This window comes from Chelonia mydas, chromosome 2 (assembly GCF_015237465.2).
Source record: "Chelonia mydas isolate rCheMyd1 chromosome 2, rCheMyd1.pri.v2, whole genome shotgun sequence".
NCBI classification, from domain to species: Eukaryota; Metazoa; Chordata; order Testudines; family Cheloniidae; genus Chelonia; species Chelonia mydas.
The window spans coordinates 215,803,147-215,818,251 of NC_057850.1; the positions used below are offsets into that span (position 1 = coordinate 215,803,147).

The 15,105-nt window shown below is 42.1% G+C and overlaps 1 protein-coding gene across 3 annotated transcripts; it reads left to right on the forward strand.

Moving 5' to 3' along the window:
- Positions 1 to 5,664: 5,664 nt before the first annotated feature.
- TFPI2 (tissue factor pathway inhibitor 2) lies at positions 5,665 to 12,891 on the forward strand. Of its 3 annotated transcripts, XM_043541194.1 has the most exons (6): positions 5,726 to 5,932; positions 6,314 to 6,496; positions 7,575 to 7,754; positions 9,009 to 9,182; positions 11,628 to 11,744; positions 11,868 to 12,891. In XM_043541194.1, exons 1-5 carry the CDS (start codon positions 5,839 to 5,841, stop codon positions 11,726 to 11,728), a joined length of 732 nt encoding a protein of 243 aa, XP_043397129.1. In that variant the 5' UTR covers positions 5,726 to 5,838; the 3' UTR covers positions 11,729 to 11,744; positions 11,868 to 12,891. The 3 variants fall into 3 exon arrangements, with proteins under 3 accessions (XP_037746604.1, XP_037746603.1, XP_043397129.1); XM_037890676.2 differs by having other exon boundaries at positions 5,665 to 5,932; positions 11,631 to 12,891; XM_037890675.2 differs by having other exon boundaries at positions 5,674 to 5,932; positions 11,628 to 12,891.
- The last annotated feature ends 2,214 nt before the right edge of the window (positions 12,892 to 15,105 follow it).

Consider the following 15,105-nt stretch of genomic DNA (forward strand, 5'->3'; position numbering starts at 1 on the left):
AAACAACAACAACAACAAAACCCCCCCAAAACCAAAAAACTAAAACGAGGAGGACTTGTGGCACCTTAGAGACTAACAAATTTATTTGGGCATAAGCTTTCCTGGGCTAAAACCCACTGCATCAGATACAGGCAGTGGAAAATACAGTAGGAAGATATATATACACAGAGAACATGAAAAAATGGGTGTTGCCATCCCAACTGTAATGAGACTAATCAATGAAGGTGGGCTATTATCAGCACCGATGTATATATATCTTCCTACTGTATTTTCCACTGCATGCATCCCATGAAGTGGGTTTTAGCCCAGGAAAGCTTATGCCCAAATAAATGTGTTAGTCTCTAAGGTGCCACAAGGACTCCTCCTTTTTCTCTCTCCTTTGTACCGCCATTCTCCCCCTTCCAAGCAAAGCATTTTGCATAAGCAGCACAATTGCTCAAACAAAAGGCAGGGGGACCCGATTCAATGCCTGCCTATGAAAAATATGTTGTTTGGAATGTGGTTGTAGCCCTGGTGCTCCCAAGATATTCGAGTGGGGAGGTGGGTTTTTTAGTAATATATTTTATTGGACCAGCCTCTGCTGTTGAGAGAGACAAGCTTTAGAGCAGATCTCTGCTGCAGAGCCTGTCTCTCTCACAGCAGGAGTTCCCCCAGTAAAAGATATTACCTCACCCACCTAGTCTCATTAAAAACACCACTTTATCACTGTAGCAAGCCACAACAAGCATAGGAGAGAAGCATCCCACATTCAGAAACAGCTTCCTTGTCTAATCTGCATGCAGCTCCTTTGCCAGGTGTGGAAGAGGTTGGGAGCAGCAGTGGGACAAGCTGCTGATTGAGGGCATGGTGTTGCCGAACTTAAACCAATCAGAGTTCCAGTTTTGAAGGTAGCTCAGCCAGCCCAGTGCCAGTCAGGGTCATGCCTGGAGATATGAGTGTGGCATATGTGGGTACATGGATAAGTGACACAGACTACAACATGGCCCTGTCTAGTTGCCATAGGTGCTGGATTCAGTATAGGGAGGTGTGCTGGGATCCACAAACCCCACACTGGGGAACAAGGGGTAAAGGAATGGCTCTGGGCTCAGCAAGCCCCCTGCACCCACACCTGCAGAAAATGCTCCAACTGGAGGAGGAGTTAAGAAGTAGGGGAGCAGCTCCTTAGGGGGCAGACCAGGGAAAACAGCAGACCTGTGACCTTCAGTGTCAGCTGAAGAGAGCTGACAGAAAGGCGGAATCTCTCCCCATGACAACTGCCAAAGGGTCCCCCTGTGAGGGAAGGGAGGAGCTGCTACAGAGATAACCTGAGGAGGAAGCATTTCTCATTCCCTCTCAGGTGGACTCTGAATTTTGTTAATCCTCCTTTACTTTGTTTGGACTACCCCAGCAGGGGATCTGATCTGCCCCAGGAGCATGGGCCATGCTGCAAGAGGAGGCAGCTGCCGCCCAGGAAGAGAAATTATATGCAGTTGCCAGAAAATGCTGTGTACTGAGTGGTCAACCCTCATGCTGCCTAAACCCAGATGGTGACCCAGGAACTATCACAGGAGGGTGATAGGAAGTGGCCTGGGAAGGACAGCCTTAAGTCTCCCTGGCTGTCGGACCACTGATAGCCTTCAAAGAGCCCTGGGTCAGAGCCTGGTGGAGTGGGAGGGCTGGGGCTCCCCTACCAACAGCTCCCTGCAAGGCATGGGCCTAAGCCCTGATCACTAGGAAATGCTACTCTACCAACCAACCCCTGAGTGAGGACTGTCACAGAAGGGAAATTGTCTTCCCTCCCTCCTAACTTTCACCTTTTCTTACCATCACTTGCTGTGTCTTCTCTTCAGAGTCTACGCTCTCTAGGGCATAAACTGTCTCAATGTGTTTGTTTAGTGTCTAACACAATGGATCCTAGATCCTGATAGGGACCTCTGGCTACTGCTGTAATATATTAATAATTAATACACTCAGACAGCCATGTCTCATTCCACTGAATAAGGCTGCATTACTGTATCCTTAGGATTACACATCTGACCATATAAGTGACCACATGGAACAAGGAGAGCTCAGTACTGTGATGTCATGTTTGTTTCCTTTCACCTTCTCTCCACCCATACCAGCTATGCAACTCCCTTCAGCTTTTATAAAAAAAAAATCCCCAAGACTCACCTTTTCCTCTTGAGTCCTGCTGCTGAAATGTTTTTTCAAGGCTTCAGTGTTCTCCTGTTTCAACCACTGCAACTTTCCCCTCTCTGGCCTACTGATTTTTACCTTGCCCACCATCAGTCTCCCCAGAATGTAGCTGCTAAAATACATTCCCTTTCTCACTGTTCATTCCCTTATTTTCATCACCTACCTGTTGCTTTTGGAATCAAATTCAAGCTCCTGGTTTTCACTACTTGGCACTGTCTAGCACCACTGCTGCTGCCTGTATCTCAGTGCTTCTATTTCCTTGTATCAGCACAGCCACACTTTGTACCTTGCAAAGTTTCTGCTTACTTACCCTAGTATCTATCGTTTAGAGTCACAGGTAAAAAATAAGTGTGCATTAGGGTAATGTTGGTAGAGGACTTAGTGAACAATTTTGTAGCATCTTCTCTTTATGGGTATGTCAAATGTGACTCCTATTCAGGAAAGCTATGGTTCTTGCCACTCTATCTCCAAAAATGACTCCAATAATGGAGGCAAATCTTACTCACTTTATGCACATGACTAGTTCTATTGACGTCATAAGAATGGCCATACTGGGTCAGACCAAAGGTCCATCTAGCCCAGTATCCTGTCTTTTGACAGTGGCCAATGCCAGGTGCCCCAGATGGAACCAAAAGAATAGGTACTCATCAAGTGATCCATTCCCAGCTTCTGGCAAACAGAGGCTAGGGACACCATCACTGTCCATCCTGGCTAATAGCCATTGATGGACCTATCCTCCATGGATTTATCTAGTTCTTTTTTGAACCCTCTTATAATCTTGGCCTTCACAACATCATCTGGCAAAGAGTTCCACAGGCTGACTGTGTGAAGAAATATTCCTTTTGTTTGTTTTAAACCTGCTGCCTATTAATTTCATTTGGTGACCCAGAGTTCTTGTGTTATGAGGAGTAAATAACACTTCCTAATACTCAGTGGAATAATATAAAAAAGCAAGATTTCAGTGTCCACAACTGTGCACGTTATCACATAACACCCTAAAGCAAAGACCCATTTGTATGGTCATTTTATTAGTCTCTTCTTTCTTACAAAGAACAGCTCTACATTTTAAATCTCTTGTCTTGTTGAAATGAAAGCGCAGTTGACTAAATATTGCACCGCACTGTAAAAATGATAGGTTTAAATTAAACAATGGTTTATGTGTGATGGTGGAAGTGAGTGCATTAATTCTGCTGTTTGTTTAAAATATTCAATTTTTTTTCAATTCTAATCAAATATGATGCATTCTAAAGAACATCAGTCTAGTCACATTTAAGTCAGTTGAGAATTTGTTAATATTAGAAAAATGACATTTTGACTTTGCAAGAAATGGAAAAGGTATGTTTGCACTTCAGGGAACCAAGTTTCATTACATCTGATGCTACTAATAACCCTAACTAAAACCCAGGACATCTGTTATTAACTATCGCAATAACAGGATTACTAAACATGACAGCTGTGTCCTTGTGGTAACAGCTCAGGTTGTATTTAGGTAGTTTGGTCTGTGTTACTAAACCATTCATTTATCCCTTATCAATCTGATTATAAATATGTGTGTGTGTGTAAATAGATATAAAAGCTAAAGGATATATTTTAAAGAGAGAATACAGATGGATGATAGAAATACAGGAAAGAAGTATAGGGAGAAAGAGAGCTCTACAAACTGGGTGCTTTGTGGGTCAATATGAACAACATTCGGTGAGTATTCTTTTCTTCTTTGCTTTTTCCCCTTTCTGGAAAATTTCCTGTATTAGCTTTAGTTTGCATATCCTCCACTGCAGAAAAGTTGATTATTAGAATACATCAAAGGTACCTCTTTTTAATTATTTGTATATTTTTATTTATACATACTGTAGGTGTACATGACATTTTGCAAATAAATAAAAATGGCAAGTCCTTGTTGCTCCAAGGATCTAGACATCTAAGGGAGACACAGCATAGTCAGGATGACAATAAAAGGTAGGGAGGACATCAGAGTAAGATATGGGGATAGAGTTATTTTTATCTAAGATTTTATTCTTCTTCTCCCAACTAATGTATTCAATCTGGAGAAAAAGTTAGTTAATGAAAGGTCTATATGTAATGGTATACTTTACACATAAAAAAAGCTCTGCTAGACAATTGAGCTAATCCTCTGCCAGGACAGGATGGACACCCTTGATGTAGATTTCTATATGTTAGAGAATATACTTTGATTCAAAACTGTAACTGGGTATATGTGCAAGTGGTTAAAAGTTCTCGGCTGCCTCCTTTTTAAATTAAAAATTATTCACCAAATACGACTCCAATGGGTTACCTTTTTTTTCTTGCAAAGTCCATTGAAATGTTGCAGTGAAATACAGAGGCAACAGCCCCATAATATTAGACAGTTTCCCTAAATTGTCAACTTCATTGTAATTTGCATAGATTATTATAAAGCCAGAAGGGACCATTGTGCTTATCAAATTTGACCTTTGCACAACACAGCCCATAGGACTTCCCTAAATTGATTCCTGTTTGAACAAAAGGATGACTTTTAGAAAAAGGTTCATTCTTAATTTTAAAAATTGCAGTGATGGAGAATCCACCGCAACCCTCAAATTGTTCCAAGGGTTAATTGCCCTCCCTGGTTTTTTGTTTTTTTTAAAGCACCTTATTTCTAGTCTTAATTGTCAAGCTTCAATTTCTAGCCATTGGATCCTAAATCTTTGTCTGCTAGATTGAAGAGTCTTCTATTACCAAAGTTCTGTTCCCTGTGTTAGGTACTTACAGTCTGTGTTCAAGTCGCGCCCCCTCTGCCCCCAACTTTTTTTTTGTATAAACTGCAGTCCCTTGCATGCAGTGGCCTAAGGGTCACCATGCACCAGCTTTTCCAGCAGCCACTAATTTCCCTATTTCTAAACTTTTCCTCAACTTTTCCTTTCGTAAAAAACGGAGCTGCCACAAACTCTTACATTTGACCAACAGTAAACTGTTATTGCTGACACTAAGTACAGTCACCACAAAGAGCACTTTAATGGGATATGTCGCTTTAGCATCATCAAGCGGAGCAATGACTTGAAGATGTACCCAGCAGCTGAAAAGGCAAGGTAAGAAAGGAGGGGTCAGTTATCCTTTGATATGACCGTGATCAGCACGACAGGACACATCGGAAACTTGCCTTCTCCCCAGCAGGGGGTTTGACAGGCAGATTATTGCGTAGCCTGATTTCTGATTGATCCGCACGGGTGACAAGGGGGCAATCTTGCCCGCCACCATCGCGGAGGAAGCCGAAAGCATTCCTCACGCTCAGGACTCCCTGACGTGCTACTCCTGGCTCCTGGAGCGGAGTTGACGGTTGTTCTGTTGTACCCTCCCCGCCCGCTCTTTCCCTCCCCGGGGTGAGCAAAGGGCCTTTCCCGGAGTTACTCGCTGGGAACTGCCCAGCACCCAGCGGAACCTGGCCGCGGAGCCGGCATGACGCGCTCCAAGCGCTGGGAAGGGGCTCTTCGAATCGCCGCCCTGCCCCAGAGGCGTGACTCGGGCTGCGCGCCACACCCGCGCTCCGCGGCCCGGGGGAGGTGATCTCGGCGGATATAAGGGACGGAGAGATGGGGCAGGGGGGACAAGCGCCGGCTCGCTCTCCAGATCGGTTGCCCTGCAGCCCCGCGCCTCGGCCTTGGTTCCGCGTCTCCATCCCTGCAGGCAATGAGCTCGCCCGCCAGCCTCCGGAGCCGCTTAGCTCTGGGCTCGCTGCTGCTTCTGCTGGGGCAGGTTCCGGGCGCTCCCCAGGCGCCAGCAGGTAACAGCCGAGCTCCCGGCCCGGCCAGCTGCGGGAGGGGTTCGGCTCAGCGCGGCTTTCCTGGGGGCCTTTAGTCCTTGGGCAAACGACGGTGGCTCTCTCCGTCCCGGTTTTGTCCGGTGACGCTTCTAGCGCTGGCTCCAAGCTCTGTCTCTCCCGTGGGCTGGCCCCCGCCGCAAAGCCCCCAGGAGTTTGATATCCAGCACGCTGGGGGCTAGATCACCCTCCGCTTCCTCCTGCCTTGTAAACTTCTCCCAGCGTCTCGCTCACCTTCCCGCTCCTCGCGCTGCTAGGGCTGAAAGCCGGCCACGTGGGAACTGCCCTGGCCCGTCGCCTCTCTCCCCGGTGACTCACCCCGAAAGCTCTTGTCTCTCTTTACAGCCCCAAATCAAGAGGTCTGCCTGCTGCCCCCGAAGGAAGGCCCCTGCCGGGCTCTCATCCCGAGATGGTACTACGACAGGTACACCCAGACATGCCAGGAGTTCACTTATGGGGGCTGCTACGGCAATGCCAACAACTTCAGAAGCTTGGAAAGCTGTGAGAAAAGCTGCTGGATGATCCGGAGTAAGTCCTCTCTCTCTCCCTTTATTTAGACACAGGGGTCCTCACCCCAGCATTGGCTTGGGCATGCTGGGACATCTCGGTTATCCTGCGCTGTTGGTTAATAGTTCGCGGCCCAGGTTTGCATTAAGCGAGGCAGACTACTGATCGCTTCTGTTATGCCCCAGCACATCAGCAGAGCTACTTAGTCCTTCTGGTGTGCATGCTTTCTCTAAAAGTAGACGTAGGAGCCTATTCTCTCAGAAAGCTCCATCTTGTTGTTTTTCACTACTATGTCTATGGCTCTTCTGCAGGGTTGTCCTTCTAAAACTTTTATTATGCCCTGCAGCCATGCCTGGTGTGAGTACTCATTACCCAGTCTGAAAGCATCCTTGAACTTCTAGGGAAGGTTGCATTCTCTCAACATTTGCTGCTTCATCAATTGAAGGCATAGACCCCAAATTCTATTTTTAAAAAAGCATTTCCTTCCAGCTACATAACTTAATAAAATTTGTAGCTTGCATACGTATGTTTGTCACTTGAGCCGAAATGATACGTTAGCTAGTAGCTCTCAGGTGTGATGCCGTCACAAATCTCCATACCAAGAAGCTTCTGGGAGCAGGTGAAGGTTTCCTTACTCAGTGGATTTTGCCAACTGTTTTTTCTCTCTCCTGGATTTATCATTTTGCCAGTGACAGCTGTAACAGTAACAGCACTGGTAATACTAGGGTTGATCCTGCAACCCTAGCTAGGATAAAACTCCCACTGAATCGAAGCTTCTTAGGGCTTTGTTGGCTAAACCAATAAAATGACTGAGGAAGGGCCTAAGATGGAAGGATGTATATGCCTGGCTTCTTTTTGGAGCTCATCATAGTCTATCCCTAATGTTTTTAAGAAATCCATTATGTATGAAACTCCATCTAACTCACTAGATACTCAGTCTAGAGCTGTATTTTAACAATCAATTATCATATATCTCTTAAGCATATCGGCAGAAGTTAAATAAGTTCAGAAGTATCTTTGCCAGTGGAAAGAATGTCAGACAAGATGTAATAAAGTTTAGCCTAACTGTGCATTGATGTTTAAATGCTCTTTATTATAGAAGTGCCCAAAATATGCAGACTGGAGGCTGCTCCAGGACCATGTAGAGGTTACCTAAGAAGATATTTCTTCAACCTGAGTTCAATGAAGTGTGAGAAATTTATCTATGGTGGATGCTATCAAAATGATAACAACTTCAGAGATGAAGCTTCTTGTCTGGACTCCTGTTTGCCTGAGAAAAGTAATGATTACTCCAACGTTCTACTAAAATAACTTCTTTTTAAATGTGCTCTCAATAAAAAAGATGGTGTTTATCAATACAAATGTTATTTTTCTTTTTTTCTATGAAGACACCTTAAATTAAGCTTTGCCTTTACTGTTTCAAGTCTGATATTTGCTCATTGCTATAAAGTGTTTTTGAGCATGTCATGTGCATGTCAATTTTGACTACACACTTTCAGGGATCATCAACCTCCACTGCCTGTTAAGTAAAGGACAAAACCACAGATCTAAAAATATTATATTACAACCTGAATCCTGCCCAACAATTACACCCACACAACCCTTTGACTTCTGAGGGATTGTAGAGGTGTAATTGAGGGCAAAATTTGGTAGTGTGTGCCCATGTTGCCGCAGTTTAGTATAACGCAGTGGTTGCTGGGCTTTAGGTGGATGATGCCTGAAGCTTAGGGACAGAGCGCCTTCTTAAAATTAAAGACCTGAGAGAGACTGCCAGGTTATTTGCTTTCGGCACTCATTTGATCTCAGAAGGCAAAGAACTTTTATATGGAGTTGTGACTCTTCATTGCCTCATTTTCAAAGAGAAAGATAGTTACTGTCAGCAGATAACTATATCTAAGCTTTGTAGTAGAACCCCAAATGTATACTAGACGCATACGACTGTCATGAGATGAATAAGCAGCCATCACAACATGCATCATGACATCTTCATTAGTTTTGGCTCATGGCAGAATTGGCAACATTTTCATGGGTGAAAAGTAACTAGTTTAGTTTCTCTTGCACATTTAAAGAATGGGCAAATATCAACAGTAACAAAGACAATTCTGATAAGAAAAAAACTAACCCGATTCTTTTAAATACAATGGTTTTTTTTTTAATACAAGCTATTTAGTTAGTTGTACTTATCAAATCATTGAATAGATTAAGGGCAAAGCTAGGCCTTCCTTACTCACAGAAGAAGTAAGAAAGCAGCATGTGGCTCCAAATTATTCATATGTATTAGCTACACAGCACTGTCTACAATGAATTGCTGAATCTCACATGCAGTGTGATTGTGTGAGGGCTCTTTATATGGTATCTGAGATGTAGATATGGTTTACTCATGGGGATATAAGGAGCCTGTCCTACTGAATCAATGGTAATCACAATCATTTCAATTGGTGCAGGATTGCCCCAAATTTTGTTGGACCTACAAGTCAGAGCTACTGAATATTACAGTAATTTCTCTCTCTCGCTCTCTCTTTTTTTTTTTAAGCTGGCCCCTTATTATGCTATAGCCCAAAAGATGAAGGATTGTGTTCATCTTCTGTGACCCGCTATTACTACAACTCAAAAAGTCAATCATGTGAAGAGTTCAGCTATACAGGTTGTGGTGGAAATGCCAATAACTTTGTTAGCAAAAAAGATTGTTATAATATCTGCAAGAAAGGTAAGATTTTTATTTTTACTATTTAAAATGTACACATTAATTAGCATTTGTACAAAGCTTCTTCATCCTCAGTGCACTTTACAAACATTTCATCCCCAACCGTTTGGGGTCAGTATTATCACCAGCATGTAGCTGGTAAAACTGACGCAGGAGGCCATATCCTGCTTTCCTTAGAAGAATAGTCCCCTAGAAGTCAATGAGACTAATAACTTGAGTAACGTAAATAGGAGATGAACCCTAAATGGTTAAATATGAATATAATATAAGAGCGACCACACTGTGTCAGACCAAAGGTCCATCTAGCCCAGTACCCTGTCTTCCGACTGTGGCCAATACCAGGTGCCCCAGAGGGGATGAACAGAACAGGTAGTCATCGAGTGATCCCTGTCGCCCATTCCCAGTTTCTGGCATAGGTCACAAAAGGACCCAATATTTACCCCGACTGAAACTTGTAAGAACACTAACTGACCTCTCTCTCTCTCATGGACATTTTAACTAGAAAATTGTGTTCATACATGTTATCCCTGGTTTTAATACTTCCCATTTTGCTTCATTAATTTTATATGTAAATCTTTCAGAGCTGAAAATACAAAAGCACCATACTAAAGTAGCATTATATTATATGCTGACCCTAAAGTGTTCACCAACTGGAACTTCTTTCAACAGTCAGTTCAGATATTGACAGGCTATATTCTACCATTGATATCAATGGGAAGGTCTAAAGATGGATCTGGGGTTTACATAGGTCATTATTTGTTTGTTGAAAACAAAGTAAACTCTAAGGTGACTTTTTTAACTGTTTAGAACACTTAATACCAACAGGACTGTTTATGCAACATGTAGCTTGTGCCGTCAAGGACTCAATATTAGGAAATGTGGGAGGTAATGGTCTGATCTTATAAGCATCATGGAGTGAAATTCAGGCCTCATTCAAATCAATGGTAGTTTTGCCATTTGCCTAGCAATGGGGCTAGGATTTCACCCCAAGAATAGTGAAGGAAAGATGAAGTCAGTAGGACTACTTATTGTGGTAAACATTTTTCACTGTAGTATGTGCAGGATTGGACCCCAAGGCTGACAATGCAACATGATATGGTCTTTAATCATATTATATGGTTATCTGATACAAGTGTTTATCTAAACTGTATTTTATTATTATGCAAAATAGCATGACCACAAGGTAAGACAGCATCACGATGCAGATGTACAAAAAGACAGGGATAAGGTTGAACATTCAGCTTTAACTTTTGCACTTTGAGAGCTCATTGGCACCTGCAATGTTGCATTAATTATATAGGTTTCTTTTTAAAAAGTGTGTGTGTGCAGAGGGAAGGAATAAAGAAATATCATGAGTTCTGTAACACACAGGCACTAGTTGGCAAAGCCCAAGAGAAGCAAACCAGCCTCTTCAGCAAACTGTACTTTAAGACTAAGTAGACACTGGCCAGCTGAAGGGGATTGAGGTCAGTTTGTACTCCAGTGCATGTGTGCATTTCCATATCTTTGTAGTGTACAGACTGGGAGAGTGCTATTATGGGCAACTTTTAGGCAGCTTAAGCATATTCTTCTCCCCCAGGCAACTCTTCTGCCACGTTGTTGTTGTGTCAAAAGTTGTGGGGACCGTTTTTTTTCCTTTGAATAAATATATATTTGCTCTTCAAACTGATCAACGACCTTTGGGCACTTAAGCAGTGTAAAGAAAAAGCATCTAATTAATTTCAACAATAACCCCCCACTAACAACTGAGGATTTGGGAGGGACGCAAAGGAGCTGAGGACTGGCCTTTGGGCATATGGATGCAAATTAAAATGAAGCACTAGGCAAAGTCTCTCGATCACTTTTGAAAAGTGCACATTTCTCAAGCCCTGCTCACATATGCACTGAAAAGGCATGATCCAAAGCCCACTGAAGTCAATGGAAAAAACCCTAATGGGATTTGGGTCTGGCCTTTATTGTGCTCTGAATTAACAAAAAGAACATGGCTGTACACAGTCAGTATGCAGTTTTCAAATGCTTTGAACTTTATATGAAATCAAAACCATTTTTTTTAACTTGGCAAAAGCAGCAGTTAACTTTTAAACTTTGGCTCTGTTTGCTTGAGTGCTGTTCAAAGAAATGTGGTTCAAAAAAAATATTGTAGTGGGGAAAATGTATCTTTTTTTTTCTGCTATAACTTAAAAATGACTGGAGAGATTTTGTTAGTTTTTTCCATACTGATTCTTAAGAACAGTCAAGGAAAATTTCCGCCTCAAAGGTGAATGTTTAGGAAAGGTTAGAACATGCGTAAACAGGGAGATATAATGGAAAATGGTCTGCAACCTCAGTTACAGCTGTTGCGAAGCGATCAGTGTGAGTGTTCTAACGAACAGGAGGGAAGAAACAAGTGAGGAATGACGACACTCTGTCAGCCTAGTTTCCCTAACTCCACTTCTTTCATTTTCTTAGCAGGGAGTAAGAAACCAAATATCAAGAAGTCAAGAAATAAACTTCCCAAGACTACGAGAAAACTAGAGAAAAAATCTAATCAATCTAACCTAATGTTTTAAATCTGAAGAGCCCATCAATGGCAAATGCACGACTTTGACTTAGAGAGCCTCCTACAATATACTTTTACTTTGTGTGTGTGTGTGTGTGTGTGTGTGTGTGTGTACGTGCATGTGTATGTACAATTTTATTCCTCAGACTAGTTCTGTCTGAGAACTACTCTCTTTGAACAGTTTTTTTACATTAGAAGCAGCTATTATTTGTAATGTGAATTGACTTGTTTGGTTCTCTGCAACACTATTTTTGCTTAAAAAACCAAATATTTGAATTTCCATGTTTTTCCTGAGAAATAGTGCTACTGTTTTTGGGAAATGATTTAACTGTCACGATCCTGTGAAGCTTGAAGTACCCTTCTTCTGTTTGTTTAACTAAGGTGTACACCAAGCTAGAGCCCTGCCCTTAATTTTTTTAGCATTATTTGTTTACTAAACTGAACATCAGCAGAGCCTTCCAAGACTGTATACAAATATCTATAATACTTCTCTTGCATATCCTTCTGTCATTATCATTGTCAGTCTATCCCTTAAAGGGAGCCATGTTTAAGTAGAAGAATCAGAATAGTGGTAATTATATTAATGTGGCAAAGGAGATTAGAGCCTGGTTCAGTTAAAAAAAAAATCCAACTTCCGTGAAAGGAAGCCTTGATTTTTTTCAAGTCTTTCCTAGCTTTGGTAATATGCAAAATAATATAAGCTCAAACCTGGGTCATCCTGCAAAAGGAAATTGGGCCTGGGGTCTCTTGGACAACTTCTTGTTCTAACAGAAGACAATTAATAAGTTACATAAGTATTTGAAATGAAGATGTAGTCGCTGCATTCCACCTCCCACCCCAATAGCTGGTATGGCTGCGAAACTCAGGGTCAGATCGTGAACTGGAATATTTCCATTGACTTCAGTGGAGCTAAACCAGTTTACTCCAGATAATGATCTGGTCCTTCATATTGACAAGGGAGGCTGTTGAGCATTGAAAAATGGGAGCTTCAGTAACATCTCCCATTGTCCCTGTTTTGGGTCACTTTTGTAATACTTGTGTTAGTGTGCTGACAGACATGCTATTACGCAGTCTTTTGTCTATTGTTTGTTTTTACAAGATCCATGTAGGAATTATGTTTTTTTTTTTCAGTTATAATTGATTTGTATTGGAAATTCATTATTAATAAAAATGTTTTTTAAAAAATAGAAAGCTGTTTTTGTCTTAATGCTATTAAGTATCCCTATATAGATCTATAAATGTGTGTAAATACATGTGTGTAGCCAAACTAAATGAGTCAAACATGACTCTCGGGTTTAATCTGTTAAATCATCTATTTTTATTGAGATTTCTATGTGAACAAGGCCTGCAGATTACATCGGTCATTCATTCCCTATAGTGTATCTCAGCTGGCCATAAGGGGTTGCTTTGAAATGGTGGTTGGATGAGTTCAATATCTGTTTGGTATTTGGTAGGTCTCTTGTCTGATGTTGCCCTATGTGTGGATCTTTTCAGAAAACAACCTGCTTGGGCATAGCCAATGATGTCTCAGACATCTCTGTTTAGAATCTGGGTGTTGAAAAAGCAGCAGGGTAGTTCCAATCCTCTGTGGCACTTATCCTGGCAACACTCTAAATACGTATTTTGTAGTCTCCATGCTCCCATATAAATATCACTTCTGCTCTGGGTATTCTTGACCTGACTGAGTTAAAATGCATAACAGGTCTTCTAAAGTAAGAATAGGAACACTGCAGGTTTCAAACAAGTGAGCTTTTTTTCTACAGTCATGGTCTCAAAGTTTAAATAAACACAATGCACCTGATCTCTGTCTCTCTGGGGATTAAACCCCTAAGTCCCTGGTTCTTGACACAAAACATATTTCATTTGTTACTCTATCTGTGCTGAACATGATTTTCTTTAATACTGAACCTCAGATAACTATTTGCTCACTTTCCAATGCATGGGCAAAGCTCTGTTTTTTACTAAACTTCTGTCTGATTAAATCAACTTTTCAGACACAATTATGGGCCAGTTTGGCTGCCACTCAAGTCGCGGGAATTTTTCTTTAGCTCCCAAAGGGCCCTGCCTACAAAGCTCCTGATAAGTTGAGCTATCCAGCCCCACCAATTGAATGGGATGCACTTCTTAAACCAGAAAGAGGCACAAGAAAAGTTGTGTGAGCAAGTAGGTGAGTCTCTGGCTGGCTCTTACTGTCGTCCATGCATACGTGCTTGCCTCCCAAGCCCTGCCTCCATCTGTTCCTGCTTTCCGGCCTCGCTCCAGGTCCCTGCTCCTATGTCCTGCTCCTGATTCTGTCTCTAGATCTGGCCCTTGGCTTGACTCCTACCTCCGGCTCTGGGTCTGATTCTAACCATTACATCTGACTGCCCACGCCCTGGTCCATACACCTTCTCTGTGCTATTCTTATCTTCTATGTCTTTATCAGGTCCCCTATTCCTTGTCTCCTTTGTAAACTAAACAATCCTATCTTTTAAATCTCACCTCATGAGGTAGTTTTTATGGGCCACTAACAATCTTGGTTGGCCATTGCTGTACTCTTTTTATTTCTGTGATTTCTTTGATATAGGGTGACTAGAACTGAAAACAATATTCCAGGTGAGGCAGTACCATTAATTTATATAATGTCATAAGGATATTAATGTTTTCTATGATGATTTATTTCCTCTAACTTTTTGTTTGCTGTTTTTGGCCACTGCTGCACATCGCTTGAGTAACCTACATAATTCTGTGTTGTCTGCAGATTTTGGTGCCCCCTTTTCCAGATCATTAATGAAACAATACTGGTCCTAGAACTGATCCCTGGATTGTCCACAGTTAACCTGTTGTGATGTTGAAAATTCGCCATTTATTTCTGCACTATGGCCATATTGGGGATGAAGCCTGATCTCCCCACAAACTCAGCCTGCTCTCAGAGAGGCAAGCTGGGTTCTGCATCGTCATGTTGAACAATAATAAAGATTCTGTGGTTTGATTCTGGTCCCTGTGCTTTCCACCACTTTCATTAGCGGTGGGCAGCCCAAAGCTGCAATTATAAGCTTGCTGAGGCAGGAGCCTTGCCTTGCACATAGGAGGGTAAAATTTTCCAAAACACCTACAAGATTTAGGAGCTTAAGAGCCAGATTTTAAAGGTATTTAGGCACCTAAATATGCAGGTAGGCACCTAATAGGTTTTTTCAAAGCACCTAGGTGCCTAACTCCTATTCATTTCAAGGTAGATTTCCTCGGTGCCTAGTAGGTGCTTTTGGAAATTCCATCTGCATTGTTAGGTGCCTAAAAGGGCCATATTTATAAAGGTACAAAGTCCCATTCTCAATGGAGACTTAGAAGGCCAAGTCCCTTTAACTCTGTACAACAGTCTTTATGGCTACTACATTCTGTCTCTCGAGG

Excerpts from the sequence above, each read along its gene's own strand:
- TFPI2 (XM_037890675.2), top strand. The coding sequence starts at position 5,839 with ATGAGCTCGCCCGCCAGCCTCCGGAGCCGCTTAGCTCTGGGCTCGCTG. Across the intron at positions 5,933-6,313 it reads CGCTCCCCAGGCGCCAGCAG|CCCCAAATCAAGAGGTCTGC; the intron begins GTAACAGCCGAG and ends CTCTCTTTACAG. Across the intron at positions 6,497-7,574 it reads AAGCTGCTGGATGATCCGGA|AAGTGCCCAAAATATGCAGA; the intron begins GTAAGTCCTCTC and ends TCTTTATTATAG.